The sequence below is a fragment of the Coccidioides immitis genome, assembly GCF_000149335.2.
Source record: "Coccidioides immitis RS genomic scaffold supercont3.5, whole genome shotgun sequence".
In the NCBI taxonomy this organism is placed as follows: Eukaryota; Fungi; Ascomycota; class Eurotiomycetes; order Onygenales; family Onygenaceae; genus Coccidioides; species Coccidioides immitis.
Genome location: NW_004504307.1, coordinates 1469945 through 1493774, shown reverse-complemented (window position 1 = coordinate 1493774; position 23830 = coordinate 1469945). Strand labels below are relative to the sequence as shown.

Sequence of the window (23830 nt, the reverse complement as noted above, 5' to 3'; positions counted from 1 at the left end):
ATGCTGCTTACACTATTCAAAGCAGCAGAGTAGAAATAATACAGAAGAGATCTGATGGCATCAAGATAATAGTTAAGTTACTTCAAGAAGCACCAGCTAGAGATGCTGGAGAGACAATATAGAAATTACAGAAGATTCTGGATTTCTTGTATGCATATAAATACAGTAACAAAAGATAAAAAAATTTGTAACAAACTAACTGTAAGTGTATTAAATCTGTTGCTAGAGATACAGAAAAACAATTTCTCTATACAAGCAAAATTTATCAAGGCAGAATTCCAGCAGCCAGAGTGAAAAATAAATAAACAAGATCTTTTAATAAAGAGTAGCAGAATCTACATTTTCAATAATCTAATTCTTAGACAGAAACTACTATAAGTTTACTACAATAACTTATTTACTGGTTACTTTAGTGTAGTAAATATATTTATCTTACTCTGACAAAAATACAAATAATACTTAATAAGACAAGATACTCAGATATATATATATAAATATTAAATCTGCCAACAAGAGAAGACTCTAATACATAAACTATATAGACTGCTTGCTTTATTGCTAACATTCAGTAATTTCTGACATTTAATATTCATGAACTTTATAACAGATTTTTCTTCAAGTAGAGAGAAGAGAAATTCATACAATACAGTTTTAATTATTATGAATTAATTTACAAACCTTGCATGTTTTCTTGCATGTAGAAAGAAGATTAATATACTAGAGACAGCAAATCTCTTACTGAAAAAAATGTTCAAGAACTTCAGATATTTAGATAATATTATCTCAGATCAGAAATCTGTCTTTACAAGTAAATATTGATTAGAGCTATATTTTCATATGAAAGTTAGATAAAAACTTAGTACAGCTTTTCATCCACAAACAGATAATTAAATAAAGATACTGAACAAGATCTTAAAGAAATATCTTTATATTTATTATATTTATAAACAAGATAATTGAGAGAAATAACTTCTGTATGCAGAGTTTGTATATAATATATTAGAACACTCTGTAATATATATATTCTTATTTAGAGTAATGTACAGCTTTGAATCTAGAGAATCAGACAAGATTCAGAAGTTAACTGATGATGCACAGACAATATTCAACAAAAGACTAAGAATGATTTCTACATTAAGAAATAGTCTAATAAAATATTTGATGAAAGCAAAAGAGGATTAAGTACAGCTTTATAATTACAAATAATAAGACAAGATGTACATATCTGATGATAAAGTAATATTATTATTAAGAAACTTACAAATAATATATTCTTGTAAAAAGTTAGATAATAAGTACTACAAACCCTTCTCAGTAGTAGAGACTATACAAAATAATATATATTAACTGAAGCTCTCTTCAAGCTATCAGATTTATAATATCTTTCATATCTCATTGTTGAAACTATATTATACAAGAAAGAGTGAGGCACCAATACATTCTTCTATAGTACTAATAAATAATTATTATAAGTAGGAAATAGATAAGATTCTAGATAACAAGATGCACTATTATAAGAAATATTACCTAGTGAAATAAAGAAGATTCTCTATTGAGAAATCAATATGAAAATCTGAGAAAAACCTTGAAAATACACAAGAAATTCTTAAGAATTATCTACAAAAGAAGCAACATTATTCTAAGACAAACAAATCTATATATATTAAAAAAGATAGATGTAATAAGAAACAAACATGAAGATCATAATACATCTACAAAATCAAGAATTCAATAGTGAAAAGATGTACCACAATAGTATTCAAGATACAGCTGCAACAGTGGCAAACCAGCTATAAACAAGTAAAACTTGAGAGTTACAGAAACATTTGGTACAATAACAGATAGTACTGCAATAAAAGTAGGTATAACAGATAAAGAATCACAAGAAGAACAAATTATGTCTACAACACTTCAAAAATCAGAGAAGATAACATCAGCTAGATAATCAATAAAAGATATAAGATTAATCTAAATAAAGATTAGTCTGATAACAAGTAAAAATAGTGAAGAAAATCTACAAGACTACTTTCTATAATATCTTAAAGGATTTTGGCTTCATTTATTAAACAAGTGATAAAGTAATTAAGCAAAACTCAGATATTTTTAATTTTATTTTCTATCTGGAATAGAACAGTACAGACTGGAGTTGTTGAATAAGAAAGCTCAGACAGATTGTATTTAGTAGATTTTATTTCAGACATAAGATTCATGGTCTTGATTTCATGATGTGATGCAGAATAATAATGCTTTGTAGAAGATTCTTTAAGACCAGAAGTAGCTTGACAGCAATAATATTTAACAGCTCCAGAGTTAAGTTTATAAAATTCTCACACAAGTATACTTATGCATTTTACATTGTGCAGGCAATACAGATTAGCTATATTAAAACTATAGTATTCTTCTCAAAGTTTCAAAAGCTGATGAACAAGTTTAATAGTGGATTGTGAAGTCTATATCTATATCAGAATAACAAGAGAGATAAACAAAGACATACATACATTATAACAGATTTGAGTCTGATGTTCTAAGCAATGCACACATGATTCTTTACTGGCATTCTATATACATGATGCAGATTTATCTAAGCAGTTCATAAACATTAAGTATACACAAACAGAATACAGAAGAGCATCTTTCTCATTATAACAAATAGAATCTTTTGAGAACAACATTATAATAAGCTAAGATTAAAGAAAATAACAACACTTACATCCAGACAAAGTAGAAGAAAGAGAAGAAGAAAGAGAGTGAAGAACTATTTATTTATACTTACATAGCAACATATTAAAATTGCTAGTTTCATAATTTGTTGATAGATAACACAATAATAAACAACAAGTCATATAGCAACCAGACAAGCAAACAAATAAAGAAACAGTAACATGACAAAATGCTGAACTTTTATAATAAAACAATTAATGTTCTACAATAAAGAATACAAAGAATATCTACTACAACCAGCAATAATATGTATGCAGAATGTCTATATAGACAAGTAGTAGAGATGCAGAAGCCTGCATATTCAAGAACCTACAATGCTCTACTAATAACAGAAAAGCTACAACAACATACAAAAAACCATCTCAGTAGCCCTATACTTCAGAGTCTGAGGCCTCTGAGGGGGGGAGAATAGTGTTACAGATATAGGTCTAGACTAATCTTGCATCAGACAATATCAGATATTCAGAACACCACATGGCCATATCTTTGAACATATAAGAATTGCATAATTCTCACAGACTGTGAGAATTTTAATGTTCAGTCTTCTAGTTAGTAGACTTATACATTTATGCATGACTCTCTTTCATCAGTTGTGGGCATCACATCTATTTAGCTCTTTCATACCCCAAATCTAGAACAATCTACAAAGTCTACATCAGGTCTTCTTCTAACAAAATGACTACTTTAATGCTATTAAAAAGGCAAAGTCATCATGTTAAAATGAATTTCTTGAGAATGCTTACGAAAAAGAGATTTTTAAAGCATATAAATATATTAAAGAAAAAAAAGTGGAAAAATCTCTAATTCTAAAATTCTCAAACTCTGAAAATGAAATAGAAAGTAAAGCTATTTTATTTCAAGAAAAATATAATACTTTTATAAAAACTCTTTTCAAAGAACTACCAAGTTATCCACCAATAGATTAAGATGAATATTATAAAAATTCAGATTGAAAATGGTCTACTCTTCAAGAAATAGAGATTAAGAACTTTATTTTTTCAGGCTCTAAAATTAGTACATCTGGCTCAGATAGTATATTCTTTCTTATACTACAAAAAATCTATCCAGTACTTAAAGATAGATTATTCAGATTATACTTTATACTATTTGAAAAGAGATATTATCTTAAAATCTGAAGAGAAGCTACTGAAGTTATTCTAAAGAAATCAAATAGAAAAGCTTTAATATTAAAATCTTACAGAATCATTTCTCTTCTTAACTGCTTGAAAAGATTTATAAAGAGAATTATTGTTTCTAGACTTTCTTATTAAGCCTCTTAAAATAAACTACTATATATTAATCAGTTTGAAGAAAAGAAGTAATACTCTGCTATAGATACTGTAATAAGTTTGGTACATGATATTTAGCTAGTAAAAGTCAACAAATTAATAGCTTCAGCTTTTTTTATTGATATAAAAAAAGCATTTGACTATGTTTCATTAAATAAACTTTTAAAAGTCTTCTCTGATTTGCAAACTATCTAAACCACTAGCTATATTGATTTTTTATTTTATGCAAACAAGAAAAATGTAACTAGTTTTTGATAGTGAGAAACAACAAGAAAGAATATCTATAAATATTGAAATTTCTCAAGATTCATCTCTGTCTCCAATACTTTTCCCTATATATACTATATTCTTCTTTAAGAATGATAATGATTCAGATCTTAGAGATATCAGAATTTCTAGTTATACAGATGATACTGAACTTGTTATTTTCTCTGTCTCAATAGGAAAAAACTACTTTAAATTAGACAAAGCTTTACAAGCAATGTCTAATAGATAGGATTCTCATGTGGTTCAATTTAATATGAAAAAAACTGAGTTAATCCACTTTACTAAATTATTTAGTGAAGATAACTCAGTAAAACTACATGATCAAGTTTTCAAATCAAAAGAACTAGTGAGATAATTAGATATTTGGCTTGACAATACTTTTATTTTCAAGAGACATGTTGAAATCAAGATATCAGCTGCTGAAGAATTTCTTAATCAAATAATTAGACTTTCAAATACTGAAAGAATCTTACTTTCCAAGCTATAAGACAAGTTTATATAGCTTGTATTACCTCAGTAGCTGATTATGGTGTCCAGATTTGATGGAAGACTTAAAAAAATGTTCTTAACAAGTATGAGAAACTTCAAAACTCTGCTTTAAGAAAGATTCTAAAAGCTTTTAAAACTTCTTTAATTTATGCTATAGAGATTAAAGCTGCTATTTCTTCTGCTAAAGTAAGATTTAATAGACTATATAGAAACTATACTTATAGACTATTAAAAATGCTAAAAGAATATATAATCAGAAAAAGAATATCTTCTAGCTTTCCACCTTATAATAATGGTGTTAATCTTGATTAGAGAAGATTTTTAGATTAGAATTAATTAAAATTAAATAGTGAATATGTTGAACAAATATCAACTAAAAGAAAAAAAAAGAAAAATCAATAAACAAAAAAAATATTCAAGTCAACTATTCAGAATTTGTTCAATGATTTCAAATATATTATCTTCTCTAAAAACAAAGAGAATTAAAGCAAAATGAAATGCATCTTGATCTGAAAATCTAGCTGATTTGATAGATATTCAAATTGAAAATTCAGACAAGAAAACAGCTAAAGATAGTTACATAAATAGAATTAAAAATCTAGATAATAGATCTTTAATTCTCTATTCAGATAGATTAAAAGCTGAAGAAAATCAATATGCTGATGCTGATATATACAATCTACAAGATAATATTAGATTTTTATAGAATCTAAGCAAATATCTTGAAGTCTTTAATACAAAACTCTTTGCTATAGATAAAGTATTTAAATTAGCAAGTTCTATCTCTCAGTCTTAATCAAGATTAATATCAGATATCTGCATATTTCCTGATAATAAAGCTGCTATTCAGAGACTCATAAATCAAGATCTTAACTCTGAATTATATTATCTTCAATCTATAAGAAAAAGTACTAAGTATATTAAAAATCAGCAAATTAATGTACATCTTCATTGGATTCCTGCATATATAAATATATATGAAAATGAAGAACTTGATCTAGCAGTAAAAAAAGCTACAGAATTAAATCAAGTTTGTTTAGAGAGATATATATCTTTTACTTATATAAAGAGACAAATAAAAGAACAAGTAATAATAAAGTATTATAAAGATTTTATTAATAAAGAAAGTTCTACAAATTACTACTTTTAATTTAAAATAAAACTTAGATGAAAAGGATCTACTCTTTCTATATCTAAGAACATATGATCAACTATTTGCTAATTAAAGCTTGATTATGAATATTTCAGATCTTATCTAGTAACATTATCTGACTACTTTTTCAATTTATACTATTTCTGCAATTGTGTTGAAAATTCAAAGTATTTACTATTAAACTGCTCAGCTTATTAAACTGAAAAAAGAAAAATGTAACAAGAACTTGATATTTCTCAACTATCTTTAAATTCTATTTTTGAAACTGAATTAGGCCTAAAATAGCTTAGTTTTATTTCTGAAATGTACTGAAATAGTCACTAAACAGTAGCTTTCTTAATTATGCTAATTTTATCTTTCTTTGATTTGTATCACATTGCTACAAGAATCTTTGTTTTTCTTTGAAATTGATATTATATACTATCTGTTATTTGACTTTTGTGGAGAAATAACATCTTTTATTATCTTGAAATACTTTGATTTTTTCTTTTTCAGTTTCTACAATACATGCTAAGTAAATTCTAATAAAGAAGCTGCTAGATAGTCTTTATAGTTACTGACTGCATAATACTATAATAAATAATAATAATAATAAAGTTCTGAACAGACATATAGATAGGTAATTTCAGCTTGAAGATTTTGAAGTATTATATTAAATTAATCAGTTAACTTCTAGTGAAGTAAAGCAAAAGAGTTGGTATTTATAAACATAAATATTCAAAGTATAGAGAATATCTGCAAATCACTCAGAGTCTCACAAATTACTCTCAGAGTTAGCTAGTAGCTTCAGCCTGACCTATGACAAATATATATATAATACTTGTGTGTGGTACTAGGCTAAAACAAGATGTAGATACTAGACTAGAGAGAGAATGAAGATTTCTTGCATAGCATGGCATTAAAAGCTTGGTCTGAGATTCTTAGTATAGCATGATATTAAAAGCTCAGTCTGAGAAAAATAGAGATTCAATCTTTTACACTTTTAAATTTTCTCTATTTCTATAACTTCTTATCTTATAATATCTAGTACAGTAGCTCTATTATTTTAACACTTTACAATAAGCTTTTATATACTTATATCTCTGATATTTATAATAAGTAGAGAAAAAGTCTGTCCTCTAAAGATAACATAATTCACCTTTGAGCAGCTCACACCATCAAGCAGCTCACTAAATATACATACAAATCTCAACTTTTTGCTCTTTTATATCTCAACAACATTGTTGAATATAGACTTTAGAATTTAGATGTAGAGTATATAAACACTTAATAAACAGTCTTATCAATTTGATTTATTTAACTTTATTATTTGTGAAGATACTTTGATACATGCTAGTAAAAAGATAATAAAATACTACAACTTAGGAAATAATTATTATACTTAGATAATTCTTATAATTTACAAAGTCTATTATATCTGTATAGTATCTTCTTCATTTTATAATGATCAGACATAGACTTGTTAAGATATAAAAGAGCAAAAAGTTGAGATTTATATGTGTATTTTAGTGAGCCACTTGGTAGTGTAAGCTGCTTAGAGGTGAATTACATTAATTCTATTATATATTATATAATCTATACTTTTCTTCATTTCAAACTTTATTGCTACTGATAAAGTTTTTTTATTCTTTCAATTTTATTTAAGCTAATCTAAGTAGATTACTTTGAACTTATTAAAAGATAAATTACCTTTTTTAATACTGTTTCTTAAAGTTATAAAATTTGAAATATTTATCTATATACTAAGTTCATAAATAATCATATTATATACTAGTATTTATATACAAATCTTTTCTTCTAACTACTTTATTTCAGTTTATTTTATATTAAATTAGTTTCTCAGTCTTCTTCTAATTACTGATATAGAATATTGTATTTCTACTGAAGTATTTTCTAACTATAATAATTTGAATATTCTTCAGATTTAATTTTATATTTTTTTTAAATATTATATCAATTTTTTTTTTAATCTTTTCTGCTGTTATTTTTCTTAATTTTACTGCTGACTTTAATTCTTTTAGCTTTACTAGAATTTTATATTGTTTTATTATAAATCATGATCTGAGAGATATTATTATCTGGAGATTTTTAACTGCTTGTATGTATGTTCATATTAATACTTTGCTATTTGAAGCTAATAATAGACCTTTAATCTGAATTATATTCTCTCTTATCTTATTCTGTGTTCTTTTTATTATATTAATCTCAGCTACTAACTTCTGTATTATTGATATATTTCTGATTTTTTCTATATACAGCTCTATATTATTTAGCAAAGCTTTTATTATACTTTATATTAGATTTCTGTTCTTGTTTAGCATATTTAATCAGAATTCCTCAATAGCTTTAATATCTGCTTGTATTTGAGTTGCATGATTATATATATTTTAGGGCTGGAGACCCACCTGTAGAGCAGTTTGGCTGCTTGCCATATTTCTTGGTATTAGGTGATACCTGGAGCTCTGGCAAGCAGATTGAGCTATTGTGTAAGCTAAATAGATAAGTGGTTGTGAAGATATTTCAAAAATTAAGCCCTGACAGCATGAGGTTGTTTTATCATGTTACAGTGTTAGATCTAATTCAAGATTATAAATCATTGTCAACTTTCAAATCACAATTGGTTTTCAATTAATTTTCAAGAACTACTGGGGAGCTCATATGAAAGCATGGTTTATTAAGTGGTGAGAAACAAATGAAACAGAAGAGTGTATGGGTTACTTCATGGAAAATCTAATGACTTGTGAAGTAACTCCATTTTTTGATCTGTTATTCATCTTTTTCAAGATCTTTAGGACTTGGATCCCCGATTCCATCCTCATTGATTGCAAATAAACAATCACTTTCTGGCAAACATGGGCTATCATAAATCTTACAAATCCTAGTTTCTCCTCTTCCTTTTTTAAGGCTTAAACGGGTTGTGCTTGCATGTGCTATTATATTTCCTCCAATGGGCTTTTTCGGGTCAGGATTAAACATCGCACTCGGACCGCCTTCAACTTGGGCAACGACCTGATTGGTGATAACGACAGCAACTCCGAATTCATCAGCCAGGCGCTGCAATGTTCGCATAAACCGAGCGAGATGAGTCTGCCGCGATGAAAGTTCTCCTCTCCCACTGAAATCTGTTCTGTACAGCGATGTCGCTGAATCCACAACTAGGAGCGAGAACCTGGTCTCACACATCATCTGAGAAGCCTGGTTGAGTAGTTGAAGTTGATGATCAGAATTATATGCTCGAGCATAGGCAACATTATCGAGCACCTCTTCTCCAGCCAGGCCGTAGCGCTGTGCTACCGCCAAAAGGCGAACTGGGCGAAAGGTTCCTTCGGTGTCGATGTACAAGCATTTGCCTTCCCCTCCACCCATGTCAAAGGGCAGTTGGCATGTAACAGCCAATGTATGACAAATTTGGCTCTTTCCTGTCCGAAATTCACCAAAGATTTCTGTTATCGAGCCAGTTTCTACCCCCCCGGCAAGTAACGTATCAAGTTGTCTAGAACCTGTAGTGATGCATATCAAATCAGCTCTTCGAGCATGCATTTCTGTTGCTGTCGTAAATCCCATGGGAACAATCTTTGTTGCTAAACAAAGGACACGTCAGTGGCATTGAATTGTCAGCGTGTTCAAGAGTAGAAAAACCTTCTGCTAATATTTTAGCAGCCTTCTGCTCTGATATTCCTTTGATTTGCTCCAGCATTCTCTTTGGTCTGTACTATTATCAGTAAGTTTTGCAAAGCGAAGGGGAATGAAGATAGTATACGTGTATGCCACGGCCTCGACTGTATGGTACCCTCCATCGATCAACAATTTGATATCTCGTGCAGTAAGACCATTCACTCCCTGACACATGAACTCAGAAATTGGCCTTCTAATACCTATATGAAAGGTGTATACCTCAAGAGCAGAAAGTGGAGTGGGTGCTCCAGGGGCATGGCAATCCCCATCTTCATAACCATCAAGTTCAGCTTCCGCCCCCATTATTGAATATATTAGTTTCAACTGTATTGAGCAATAACGGCTTCGAAATTATGGACAAGGTTGATTTTGGATCGAGATAAGGACTGGGTATCCTAAAGTAAATGTCATCACTCAGCATAGCTCTGTCCAAGGAGTAAAAACAATGGGGAATTGACTTCAGAGTATGGAGGTGTGGACCAAGTCTTTGAGCCCGCTAATGTTTCCGACCACCCAACACCTTTTACCACCCAACAACTGCAATTTCAAAATCCAATCCTCAATCTTCCAACTGCAATAAAATTGTTAACAAAGCTGCAATTAAGCAATAAATAATTTAGAATCTCAAAAACTTTTGAATTATAGATCTACAGCTTTAAAATATAAAGTTATTAAAACTACACTTATTTAATAATTTAAAGACTTATAAATTTTTTAAATCTTCTTCTTTTTATTATAAATTATTAACAAACTTGCAAGAAAGATTTGTTTTTAATTATATAAATAATCTTATAGTTAAAGTATTACAGACTTAGAAGAAATAGAGCAACACAGAGAAAGTGATTATGGTAGGTAACAGTATACCTGTAGAAAGATGATATTGTAATTGGTTGACATATAAGTATTCTCTATTATATTTCAGTTCACAGCTAATCTTCTCTAGATTATTGTTGCTGTTTCTCCTGCTTCAGCAAAGTTTGTGAATACTATAAGGTGGCTCACCACTCAACGAGCCAAACCACTCAACGAGCCAAATTTTCGCACCATCAAATTTCTTCAACACTCAACTTCAATATGCAATAGTATGGTCAACAACAAAGCAATTAAGCTTGCAATTGAAGATCTTGAATTGCAAGAGACTCCAAATTACAGTGTGACTGTGAAAAAATATTCAGTCAGCTGAGAGACTCTGTGCTGGCAGCATCAAGGCCTACAAGTTGATTGCCATGAAGCAACCTCCAGACATAAGAAGAAGCTCACCAATATACAGAAGGATGAGCTTCTAGAGTATATAAACAAGCTCTGCAATTGTGGCCTTGCTTCTACATCTCAAATCCTTTGAAATGTTGTGCAAGAGATGACAGGAGAGAACATGGGAATCAACTGGGTGATATGATTTTGTGAGTGCTATAAGAACAAGATCAAGTCTGTTTATCTCAAGCTGCTTGACAAGAATAGACAGATAGCAGATAATTACTACTGCTTTCAGCACTTCTATAGTCTTGTACTTGAATGCTTTTTTTGCTTCTTTGCAAGTGCAGTTGTTAAATTTGACTAACTTGTTGTGCTGCTGCATTTAGTTGAGCAAGAAAATCAGCCAGTATAATATTACACTGGAAAATATATACAACTTTGATAAAAAGAAATTCCTTCTAGGCTTCTGTCATATCTCAAAGTGCCTTGTCTCTATTAAAGCTCTACAAGCTGATAAAAGTGTTGCAACTCAGGATGAAAGCTGGAAATTTCTCTTACTGCTCTGTTCAGTCTCTGCAGATGGGATTGCATTACCTCCAGCTCTTATTTATCAGAATGAATCCAGAGATCTTCAGAATACATAGCTAGATAATTTTAATGAAAGTGAATATACTTACTTTACAGCCTCAGTGAATGATTGGAGCAATAATGAATATGGCCTGGAGTGATTGCAACAGATTTTTAATCTGTATACAAAGGCAAAAGCAGGTAGGGCAAGATGTCTGCTTCTACTAGATGGGCATTCTTCTCATATAAATATAAAATTTATTGAATATGCAAACTGTGAAAGGATTCTACTGTTGATTCTTTTACTGCACTCTACTTACTGTTTGCAGTCTCTTGATGTTGGTGTTTTTGGGCCACTGGACAAGATGTATTCCAGTGAGCTGGAATCTCTACTATGCTGTGGACTGGGCTATATTTGAATGATAAAAAGGGATTTCTGGAGACTATTCAATGCAGTATGAAAGAAGACTTTGATGGGTGATAATATATGTGCTGGCTTTGCAAAGACTGGAATTTATTTCCTGGATCTCCAGTATTAACTAAGCTGATTTGAAACTGCTGATCAACAAGGCCCTGCATCACTAGTTAAGCCTTCTATCCCTATAAATATACAGGAGCTTTGTCAAGAGGTTAAGAGTATTTATCTTTAGTACAGCTTAAATTTGCAGAGTATTGAATGGATTATCAAAGCCAGTGAGCAATTTGCAATATGAAATGAACTGCTAGAGCATGAAAATTAGGCTCTAAAATTAACTATTGTGATGGAGAAACAGTGCTGCAAGTGAGACAAGCCCCTAGACCTACTTGATTGTGATAAGCTGAGTCAGATCCAGTTCTGGAGTCCTACAAAAGTTCTGCAGGCTCAGAAATGCCAGAATGAAATAGAGGCTGAGAAAGCTCACAAAATTACTTAAATACAAGAGGCAAAGCTTCAATAGGAGCTCCAAAGAGAGCAGGCAGCTAGAGAGGCTGAAGAAAAATGGATTGAATGAGAGACTGTCTGTATGAAGACCTGTGAGCAATGAGAGGCTGAAAAGCTTGAATGTGCTATACAATAAGAGGTCCAGTGTGTTGCCTGTGAGGAGAAAAAGACTTTACAACAAGCAGAGAAGGAGAGACAGGCTGTTGAATGTGCTAGTAAACACTGGCAGTCAGAGCTTCAAGTACTGGCTTCAAAGTGCTGTTGGCACAGTCTTCTTATGAAAGAACCTCATTGTGGCAAGCCTATATAATCTTCCCAAAGCAGTAGTAAGAGCTCTACAAGCCTCTTTAACAAGTCTTTATGCTCTCTAGCTGAGAAATCTACTGCTGACATTTCTTTACAATCTTTCCTATCCACCCCCTGTATCTCTTGCTCTGGCTGCAATATCAGGCTGTCCACATGTTTATTTTTATAGCCACACTAATTTCTATGCTTCAAAGAACACACTCATTTAATATTTAATAGCTAGTTTAATAATAATAATTTGTTGTTGAGATAATTAATAAATTTGTAGCATGGAGCATTGAAAGGAATTTGGCTCATCAAGTGGTTTGGCTCGTTGAGTGGTGAGCCACCTTAATCTTCCAAAATACTTGAAACTACTTAGCATCTTCTCTGTAAGATTAACAATAATGATTTCAGACTATCTTTATCTTCTTGTCACTAGCTGTTGTCTTTGCTAGTTCTTTACAAGCCAATCCAGCAGTTCTCTTAAATCCTTTTCTTCATATAGAGATACAAGCTTTATCTGTCTGCAAAAGAGTATAATATCATAAGTCTATTCAAAAATCTGTGCTTATTACTGATTTGAATAATTCAAACTAGTTAACTGTATGTGCTCAGCTCTGCAAAAGTATTTTTATAATTAAAGCTGAGGCTCAACCATTATTTAAACAAAACTGCAATGCCTGCAAGAGAGCTTAGTAAGATTATAGTAATATAATTTTTACAGAGTGCATCTCTGTATACTTGAGTCAAAAATATAATAATTATTTATATTATAAATATCTTGCTTGCTCTTTTCAGTAGTAAGATTATTAATAATTGTTACAGATCTTTACAAAAAAAAGTCAGAAACTCTGAGTTATATAATTTTTTTAGATAGTTCTTCTTTTATTTGAAATTAATTTAATTTATTTGACTATATCTTTTCTCTCTTTATTTCTTTTCTTGTTCTACTATCTTCATTTATCTCTTTCACAAATCCAGCTTGTCTGAATTTCTATTATAAAATTATTGATGTAGCTTTCTTTATAGACAGATATTACTTACAGAAACTCATGTCTTGTTCTTCTTATTATTATAATCTTCTTAATGCATCTTGTACTACAGCTTACAACTTTCTCTGTTTAAGTTAATTATCTTACAGATTTAATACTTTTTTATTCTCATTTATCTTACAGACTTTATAATAAGATGAGCTATTAATTTCTTTACAAATCTTGTGCTTGCAGAGCAGAGATATATAAAAGATATTATAAGTTTACAGATCTGAAGACAGCTTTAATTTATAAACTTACAAGTCTATCTTCTTCACAATTTTACAAGACTCATGTCTTAACACATCTAATTTTTTGTTAGACTATATAGTCTTGATATTACAAAGATTAAGTCATATCTTGTCTTTTATTTGAAAGATCTTTACAGTATGCTTCTAGTTATAGTACTTCTTCTGGTAGACTTGTGCTTTTATAAGTACTTTCTTGATCTTCTTATAAAGTAATCTTATCATCTCTATCTGATTTTTTAAATTCTTACATATATAGCTATACTTATTAGAGTTCAATAGATCTGCTTACAGATTCAATTTATATATTATCTGAAAAGATAATTTCTGTATAAAAGCCTGCTGTAAGTTATTGTACATGAACTTAGTTATTAATAATTATATTACTCAGTTTTCTTGATTATAACTAATATAACTTTATAGATACTGCTCTAGCACACTATTTGGCAGTCTTTTAATCTGATTATTAGTTTGCAGGTGAAATACTATACTTATTACTCTTACAATTTTTACAATATAAGTTAAATTATCTCAAAATTCACTTGTAAACAGAGATTCTTAATCTGTTACTATACTTACAGATAATTTGTGCAATCTCACTATCTTACAAATAAAGAGATGATCTAATTTCTCTAATATTAGCTTCTTTATTATAGAGATAAAGAAAGCTATTTTTATAAGCTAGTTTACTACAATCAGAATATAGTTAAACTGCATTTTCTTAAAATTCAGGCTTACAGAGAGATTTGTAATAACATTTATACTAATAAATTTTTAAAAGTAATTTGAAATTGATAAGAATAATAGTTCTTCTTAAGCTCTGGCAGACTTCACAAACTTTGCAATACTTCTTCATCAGTTTTCTTATTCTTGACTAAAAGTACTTGTAAGCTATAAGCTTGTATGTTCTTGCTGTAGCAAAATGCTTTATGAGAAATAGATTATAATAATATCTGATCAGCTTTATTTGTAAAGCCTTATTTTAAGAGATGTATATGCAACTATTTTTATAGAAGATGCTTTTTTTCTCTTTTTATGTTGTGAATTTCTTTATGTCTATCTTAATGTCTTTGTGAATCTCAGCTGTATAGTTGTCATTTTGCAGTAAATTTAACAGTAATACTAACAGATTAAAGCTGCTCTTCTTATAAGAATTCTTCTTGTAAACCAGATTTTTGATTTTCTGAATTTATATTGCAATTTTCTTTACTTTGCATATATCTTTCAAGATAATCTTTACAAGTAGTTTCTTGATTGTAATCTGAAGCTTTGTAAAGATGAGTTGTATATTCTTATTTTCTCTTTCTTCTCTTTAGTTGAAAGAAACTTTAGCTATTAGTTTAGTTTTTAACTTTTCTGTAATCTCTTGCCTATTTACAAGTATTACTCTTAGTTAGTTTATAGTCTTACAACACTTTGTATTATCTAGACCAGTCTTTTTAATATAATCAGATCTTTACAAGAGTTCATCTGCTGGATTTTTAGTTTCTCTTACATGGTCAACTATAAACTAAAAGTTAGTCTTTGCACTCAGCAGATTTGTTCTTACAAGAGATCTTGAGCAGTTTGAAAGTAGTACAAGCTATTATAATCTGTAAGAACTTGAACTGATATTTGCAAGCCTTCTAACCAGCAGCATTAATATCTAAATAAGTTCACAATTGTAAGCAGTTCTTGATTATAAATACTATAATTCATCTCTGCAGGTTGCATCTTTCATAAATAAAACTTAACTGGAGCTCAAATGCTATTCTTTGCCAGCTGTAATAAGATATCACATACTGTAAAGTCAGATACATCTGTTTTTAATCTGGTCTTTTGTTTTATATTAAAATAATAAAGTATAACAGCTTCTTTAAATACTTTTTTCAGACTTATAAAGACTTCATAATTTTTCTCAGTCATAAAAGTACTAATTTTTCTTCTTATCTTTCTTTACATATATCTGCTTAGCTTTGCTTCTTCTTTCTTTAGAAGAGCAGTCAGGCCATAAGCTATCTTAGAGAATCTTGAAATGAAGTATCTGTAAAAGTTCACAAATTCTAAGAAAATCTGAATTTCTTTCTTACTAATTGGCTCTGATTAGTTAAAAATAGCATTTATACAGCTCTTCTTTATAAGAACACTCTCAAGTATTATAATATACTTAAAATAATTAATTTCACAAGCATTAAACTTGTACTTTACCAGCTTGTAATAAAGATCTGCATTCTTGAATATCTTAAGTACTATTTTCATATGCTTCTTATAGTTTTTCTCACAAGCTAAGTACACAACCACATTATTAAGATAGACTACTGCAAACACATTTAAATATTTACTAAGTGTCTTTATGATATATGATTGAAAGGCTGCTAGTGTATTTGTAAGTTCAAAAAGCACTATCAAGTACTTAAATAGTCTCTGTAAAGTTCAAAATACAGTCTTCCATTCATTTTCTTTATAAATTCTCAATCTATAGTAGGCATTCTTGATATTCAACTGAGTAAATATTTGTTATAGATCCTACAGCATAATAGCAAAATACACAGAACAATTAAATAAGATCTGACAAGAAAAAATCACAAACCAACACAGAGAAACTTTAAGGCAAGAATTACATGACCAGTAATAAAACTGATAAGCTGACTGATTGCACTAAGCACAATAAAATTAATCAGAGAATATAGCAAACATACTGTGGTAGAATAGATAGAACAGCTTAGTGAAACTATTATTACAAAAGCATCATGTATATAAGAACACTTATTACCAGAGATCTGATAGACTTGTTCATTATAATTAATTCTCTTATCTATCTACCAGATATCTTTAAATCAGACACTTTCATATCTTGATTACTTTTAATACTATTAAAGTTCTGTAATACTGTACAATTTTGTCTAATTCTGCAACTCTTGAGAAAGTATTATAGTCTTGCTCTGACTCTATCATATCTGCACAGAAACTCTTTATTACCAGAGCAAAACTGCTAACTTAATCAGAGTACTATTGAACTATTAATTACTACTTTAATCTGTTGTTACTTTCTGTAATACTCTTTAATCTCAAAGAATCTCAGAGTGTTACACAAGTACACAATATATTAATCACTTCTGACTCAGAAGAGAATACACCTGAGATTCCAGAGATTGTATACAAAGAAAGATCTTTCTGCATTACATTAAGATAAAGATACAAACTCTACTTCATGTCAAGATCTAACAGAATATAGAAACCATATCTGCTTCTAAAGTACCAGCTGCCAATACTTAAGATCTTATAAATAGAATCTTGCAGCTCAAGCAGATTATCAAGAAAACTTGGAGAGCAGAACTATAAACTGAAAGATTATAATAAGCAGCTTGAGATTCAGATTATAGCTATCTTATTCACCAGACAACAGAAAAAGAAAGTTAAAGTTAAAGTTAATTCATCAGAACTTTTCAAGAGTAAATGAGAAAAATTACAAGCTTTCTTGAGATAACTGCACATTTATATGAATATAAAAGACAAAGAACTTAACAATAATAAAGATAAGATAATAATAGTAGCATCATATCTTTATAAAGCAGTATTTAATTAGTTTAACACTTAGTTGCAGAATTACTACAAAAAAGATAAAATTAATCAGAATAATAATATGCTTAAGATTATTAACAGCTACAATATTTTTATTCAGACATTGAAAACTACTTTCAGAGAAATCAAGAAATAAAATGCAGTAGCCCAGTAGTTACATTATATACAGCAAAAGATATTACCACAATACTATACTATAAGATTCCAGCAAGACTGTGTCAACACTAATTAAAACAATAAAGCTCTAACCAGTACTTTTTATCAAGAACTATTTAATAAGATTAAAGACAAAATAGCATGATTGAAAAAACAATTACACACTCTGACTAAGATAATTAAAGTGGCAGTCAGAATTGGAAATCAACTTTGCAAACAAAAGATGAAAAGATAAGAAAAAGTATTATAAAAAAGATTCAGTCTGTTAAATTATACTGGAGGTCAAGATCAGAGCACATAAATACAACCAGATTCTTACAGACACATATCTATAAAGCTGGATACAATAAAAGTTGACATTCTTAATAAGAAAGAAAAAGAATAGAGGAAGAAAAAAACTATACTTTTATTACACCAAGCCAGAACATCAAGCAAGACAATGCAGAAAAAAGAAGACAAATTAAAGAAATACAAAATTCAGAGCAATTTTAAAAGAAAATAGAGAAGACTCTAATGTTAAATAACATCTTCAGACAACAACTCAGAAAAGGTAAATTAAAAAAGAACTTCAACAGTAGTTTAAAGAAATATTTAAAGAACAAGTAATAAAAGACTATCTGAAGCTACTCCAGCAACTAAAAAACAACCTAAAGTGCTAAACAAGCTGAACAACAAATAATAAAAGTTGTGTAAAGAATTATATATAAGAACAAGAAATAAATCAAGTGATAATTGAGAGATTTAACTACTTAACTGTGTTATGAATGTAGATCAACTAAGCATTAAATAAATGTAGACCAACTCAGCATTAGATGACATTGAATGTTCAGAGAATATCATATGATCTATAACTTTAAATATATAAGAATCACATGATCTGCATAAATTATAGAAATCTCAGTATTCAGTCTTCTAGTTAGCAGTCTTATATGTTCTATACATGACTCTTTCATTAGTTATGAGCATCAGATCTACTTAGCTCTTTTGTACCCCAATTTTAGAATAATCTATAAGACCTATGTCAGACTTCTCTAACATTCTGAATGCTTTTTGATATATGATTGCCTAGGTTAGTATGATGCTGACAAGATCCATAAGATAAACTATGATAACATTCTATATTGCAGACCTGATAGAGATGAATATCAATATGGAGAAGATAAACAATAAGGAAGATATTGGAAGTGGTGAAGTAACTATTAGTAAAACACCAGCCAATAATGCAGATGATGAAGGTGTATTCTTCAATATATTAGATGAAACTGAAAGAGAAAAAGCTCTTGAAGAAAAGAAGATATGTTTACAAAAGAATCTAGAAAACATATGTGAACAAAATAAAATATACAAACTGCAAAAACAGATTAAACACAAACAGAGATTGGTAAATAATAATTTTTCTTTGAAATTCTTCTTGCAGACATAAGTAATGGAGAAATCAGATAATCTTGAGAATGTGAAACTCCTAAAAGCATCTTATTATCATGATAAATCACTTGATAACTATAAAATATAGTTAGTTAATGAAACAGCACTTCTGTCTGAGAAAATCACTATACAGAGCAATAAATACTGTCAGAATTAACTGGGTGTCCAGCTATTTTTGTAACAAATCTCAGGTACACTAGCATATGTTGAGAATAAAAGAAGGATAATTATCTACATTATAGAATAAGTTTGAAATGTGGTGTAAGAATAATGTTGAACCTAAAATAACTTGCAGTTGAGGTATAATGTAGTGATACTCTAATATCATTCAATAAGAGAACTAGTCTGTACTCTTATTTTTCATATATATTGCTGAACTTGAACAAGATCTGAACAATCTACCAAATAAATTCTTCTACATACTCTTTTTATAAATGAAGCTCAGATTAAATATCTAACTTGAGCTTGACAAACCATAATATTAATCAAAAATAATTATAGAACTAAGAGAGTAAGCCACTCTTATTAAATTAATCTTAGAAAAGAAGAAACAAAGTTCTTAGAACAAGAACCAGAATAAGAAGAAATGAAAAATCTCAATCTCTTAAAAGAATGTGTTCCAACAAGATAATGAAGAAAACACCCTATAAATAAAGAAGATATTTGTGAAACCACTTTTAAAGATGTCTGAAGAGAAACATAAATAATAAATAGATAAAGAGCTCTGTCTGAGATGTGATCAATCAGATTACAAGATAAAATTCTGTATAAATAGCTTCAACAAGTTCCAACAGACAGATACATAGAATAAAGACTGAGTGAAGATTAGAGCAGCAAAGTCTATTCAAGATCTACATTAAATATTAGAAAGATAGAGTATCAACTCAATAGAAAAGGTAACCAGGCACAGTATATGCCTGTCAACTATACTAACTATACTGTTGAGTGATTTTATAGAACAAGCTGTACTGTTAAACTCAGGTACTACAGTGAACAGTATTTTCTATAAACTAGTATCCTAATTAGATTGGAATTAACCAGAGATGCCTATAGAAGTTATTAAAATGTTAAACAGAGCTAAGACTGACTAATATAACATCTATAAGACTCAACTCACTATAATAAACTTTATAGAAATCATAAAGATGGTAAGACAAATATTTACAGTGATTGATATGGTTGATATAAATATAGTTCTAGATATACTGTAATTGAAAGACTTCAATCTGGATATAAACTAAAAAAACAAGATATAATATTACTGAGTCTTGAAGAAATTAGTTAAACTTCTGAATACAGATAAATTTCTCTCAGTAATATGTGTCAAGAATAAATTCTTCTATATTATTTTTGTGTTAGATAATAATCAAGTTTTGACAAAAGTATCTGAGTGGCTGAGAAACTATAAAAATTTTTTTTCAGAGAAAAAAGTAGCAGAATTGCCAAAATTGATAAAGATTAGTCATCTGATTGTTCTTAAAGATAGCTGTAAGTCTTCTTATATACCAATATATGAACTATTGCTCAAGCAAACAGAGATTCTACAAGAGTATATCAAGAACAAGCTGTATAAGAGTCAAATATATCTGTTATAAAGTTTGGCAGAGGCTTCAGTATTGTTTGCACTCAAAATTAATAAAGAACTCAGACTCTGTATTAATTATTATAGTCTTAATACAGTTATGATGAAGAACTATTACCCTTTGCTATTAATAGATAAGATACTAAGCTAGCTAGCAGAAGCATGCTACTTTTCTAAAGCAGATTTATGTGATGCCTATCATCAGATTAGAATCAGAAAAGAGAATGAATGAAAGACCATATTTTGTACAAAGTTTGAAAGTTTTAAGTATCATATTATGTTTTTTAAGTTATCAAACACACTAGTAATTCTTTAGTTCTATATAAATAGAGCATTGGCAGGCCTGATTAATGTATGCTATGTAGTTTATCTAGATAATATTCTTATCTTCTCTGTCTTAGAAAGAGAACATGAAAAACACATTAGATTAGTTATAAAGTATTTAAGAAAATACCAGTTACTTGCACAGCTTACTAAGTATGCTTTTAAAAGATAAATAATCTCATATCTTGAATATGTTATTAATAATAAAGATATTAAAATGCACCTAAAGCAGGTACAGATAATTATAAAGTAGCTCTTATTACAAAGTTTCTATAATATTCAGATATTTCTAAGTTTTGTGAACTTCTATAGAAGATTTATATAAAGGTACTCAGTTATTGTGATATTATTAACAGATCTCTTGAAGAGCAGTGAAAATAAATAAAAGAAGAAATTATTTCTTCTGACATCTGCTATTAAAGAAGTATTTTATAAGTTGTAAACAATCTTCTACAGAAAGTCTATTATTTATTACTATAATTCAGAATATAGAATATATTTGGAGACAAATGCTTTAAAATATGCTGCAGATATAGTTATTTGAAGATGAATGATATTTAATTATCTACTGATTATTCAAGTTTGATCAAGCTCAATAAGTCTACAGCATACTGAATAAGAAGATATTAGCTATTATCTAAGTGTTTGTTCATTAATAACAGTATTTAAAAGAAATAAAGTATTTTGTAGAGATTATTACAGATTATGCAAACCTTTATTTATTCATAAACTTTATAAACAAGATAGTACAATAACAATATGTAAGATAGATTGAGATTCTTGAAGTGTATAACTTTGAGATTCTCTACTGCTTTAGAAAGCATAACTCAGCTAATGCATTATTATAAAGATCAGATTATGTTAAACTAGAAGAAAATATTGATCTTTCTACATATACACTCAAATAATAATATGTAAATAATATTTTATAGTAGAACTCATTTAAAAAAACTTTCTTTAATGAAGAAGGTATTCAAGTATATATGTGAGAATCATACATGTGGATTGGCATGACAATAAATCTATAGAAGGAATTGTATGTAGAAAAGAGTACACAAGATAAAAGGTCTGGTATTGGCAGCTATATACAACTTGTAGACAAGATTGCTACTGGTTTTCAACAAGAAGTTCATGCAGTGCCAGTCTTTTATATGTGCTTGTGAGCACATGATTTAGTGTCTCACAAGAACACATGTACTTTCAACAGCTTGCAAGCTCAGGTTCTGAACTCTTGTAAGTGTTGTTTGTCTGTATAAGAGATTTACAGACAAATTCTTACAGATTTTCTCTTCTTGTAAGTCTTGATTTCTCAAGACAGCTATCTCATTAAAAATCTTCATGAGTAGAAAAACAAAACCTCTTGAGAAAAATAAAAATTTTCTCATAAGAAAAAGAGTACAGCCTCACTAGAGATGTAATATTAACACAACTCTAATAATACAACATAATATAATAACACAACAGAGCTTAATAATACAATAATATATAAAGAGTCTCTATTGTTCTTACTAGCTCTATATTACTATTAGATAATAAGTACTAGCTTAAGAGAGAGCTTTCTCTTGCTTTCTCTTTCTCTTCTTTTCTTTTCTTTCTTCTCTAGTCTATATTATCATTACTAAGGTAAGTGAACTCTTCAAGCACTGCTTTGTGTAGGAGACAGACTTGTGGAAGATCTCTAATAATTAAAAGAAAATATAGCTTTATTTTAATATTCTGTATGCTTGATCTTACAGTCTCAAGCTGGTGAGTTCATCTCTGATTGCATCTTTACTTTATATAGTTATGAAGTTTTGTCTTTACATGAAGTTTGATTTGCAGGAAAACTGATGCTTGCTAGAAGTTCTTGCTGATTTAAAGTCTTTCTCTCTTCTCTCTTGCAAGTTATTATCACTTTTCTCTCTTAGAAGAACACCCATATCTCTCTTTTTTAAAGAAGAGATGTTCAGGCCTTCAGTAAGTAGATTTAGAGACTGAGAATTTGTTTGTAACTAATAGTTCTAGAGCATCACTATTTCTTTTTCTTCTTCTTCTTCATCAGCTGTTACTCTTCTTCTGCCAGCTTCAGCTGTAAGTGCTTCTTGCAAGCTGATATTTAATTTACATACTGATGAAGTTTAGAGTTCTGCTGCTCTGCCTTCTTCTCTGGCAGTTGTTGTTGCTCTGACTCCAGCCAGAAATATAAGTATTCTCTATTATATTCCAGTTTACAGCTAACCTTCTCTAGATTATTATTACTGTTTTTCCTGCTCTGGCAGAATTCATGAGTACTGTAATTTTACAGAATATCTGGAATTGTCTAGCATCTTTCCCACAAGATCAATAATGATGGTTTCAGACCATCTTCATTTAATTACTGCCAGCTGGTACTTTTGCTGGTATATTATGAGCCAATTCAGTAGTTTTTCCAGGCCTCCCATCTCATACTGGGGCACAAGCTTTGTCTGCCTGTAAAAGAGTATGATATCACAAGCCTATTCAAAAATTCATGCTTATTGCTAGTTTGAATAATTCAAACCAGTTGGCTGTACAGTCTTGATATTATAAAGATTAAGCTACATCTTGTCTTCTATCTGAAAAGTCTTTACAGTATACTTCTGATTATAATACTTCTTCTGGTAGACTTGTGTCTTTATAAGTAATTTCTTGATCTTCTTGCAGAGCAATCTCATTGTCTTCATCTGATTCTTTAAATTCTTACACATATAACTATACTTCTCAAGATCTAACAGATTCATTTACAGATTTAACTTATATATTAGCTGAAAGAGTAATTTCTGTATGGAGATCTGCTATAAGTTATTGTATACAAACTCTATTATTGGCAACCACATCATTCAGTCATCTTGATTATAACTGATATAGCTTCACAGGTACTGCTCTAGCACACTATTCAGTCTCTTAGTTTAACTATCAGTTTGCAGGTGGAATACTGTAC

The 23830-nt window shown here is 29.4% G+C and overlaps 1 protein-coding gene across 1 annotated transcript; it reads right to left on the bottom strand.

Moving 5' to 3' along the window:
• Nucleotides 1-8518: 8518 nt before the first annotated feature.
• On the bottom strand, nucleotides 8519-10228 carry CIMG_08947 (DNA repair protein rhp51). Its single transcript, XM_001239325.2, has 5 exons — nucleotides 10053-10228; nucleotides 9814-9989; nucleotides 9680-9759; nucleotides 9559-9626; nucleotides 8519-9500 (listed from the first exon to the last, which is right to left on the bottom strand). The coding sequence occupies exons 2-5, from the start codon at nucleotides 9895-9897 to the stop codon at nucleotides 8686-8688; spliced, it is 1047 nt and encodes a 348-aa protein (XP_001239326.2). The 5' UTR covers nucleotides 9898-9989; nucleotides 10053-10228; the 3' UTR covers nucleotides 8519-8685.
• Nucleotides 10229-23830: the final 13602 nt, after the last annotated feature.

Coding starts and splice junctions, on each gene's coding strand:
- CIMG_08947 (XM_001239325.2), bottom strand. CDS start 9,897: ATGGGGGCGGAAGCTGAACTTGATGGTTATGAAGATGGGGATTGCCAT. Junction 9,760..9,813: donor CTCCACTTTCTGCTCTTGAG/GTATACACCTTT, acceptor TTCATGTGTCAG/GGAGTGAATGGTCTTACTGC. Junction 9,627..9,679: donor GTCGAGGCCGTGGCATACAC/GTATACTATCTT, acceptor ATAATAGTACAG/ACCAAAGAGAATGCTGGAGC.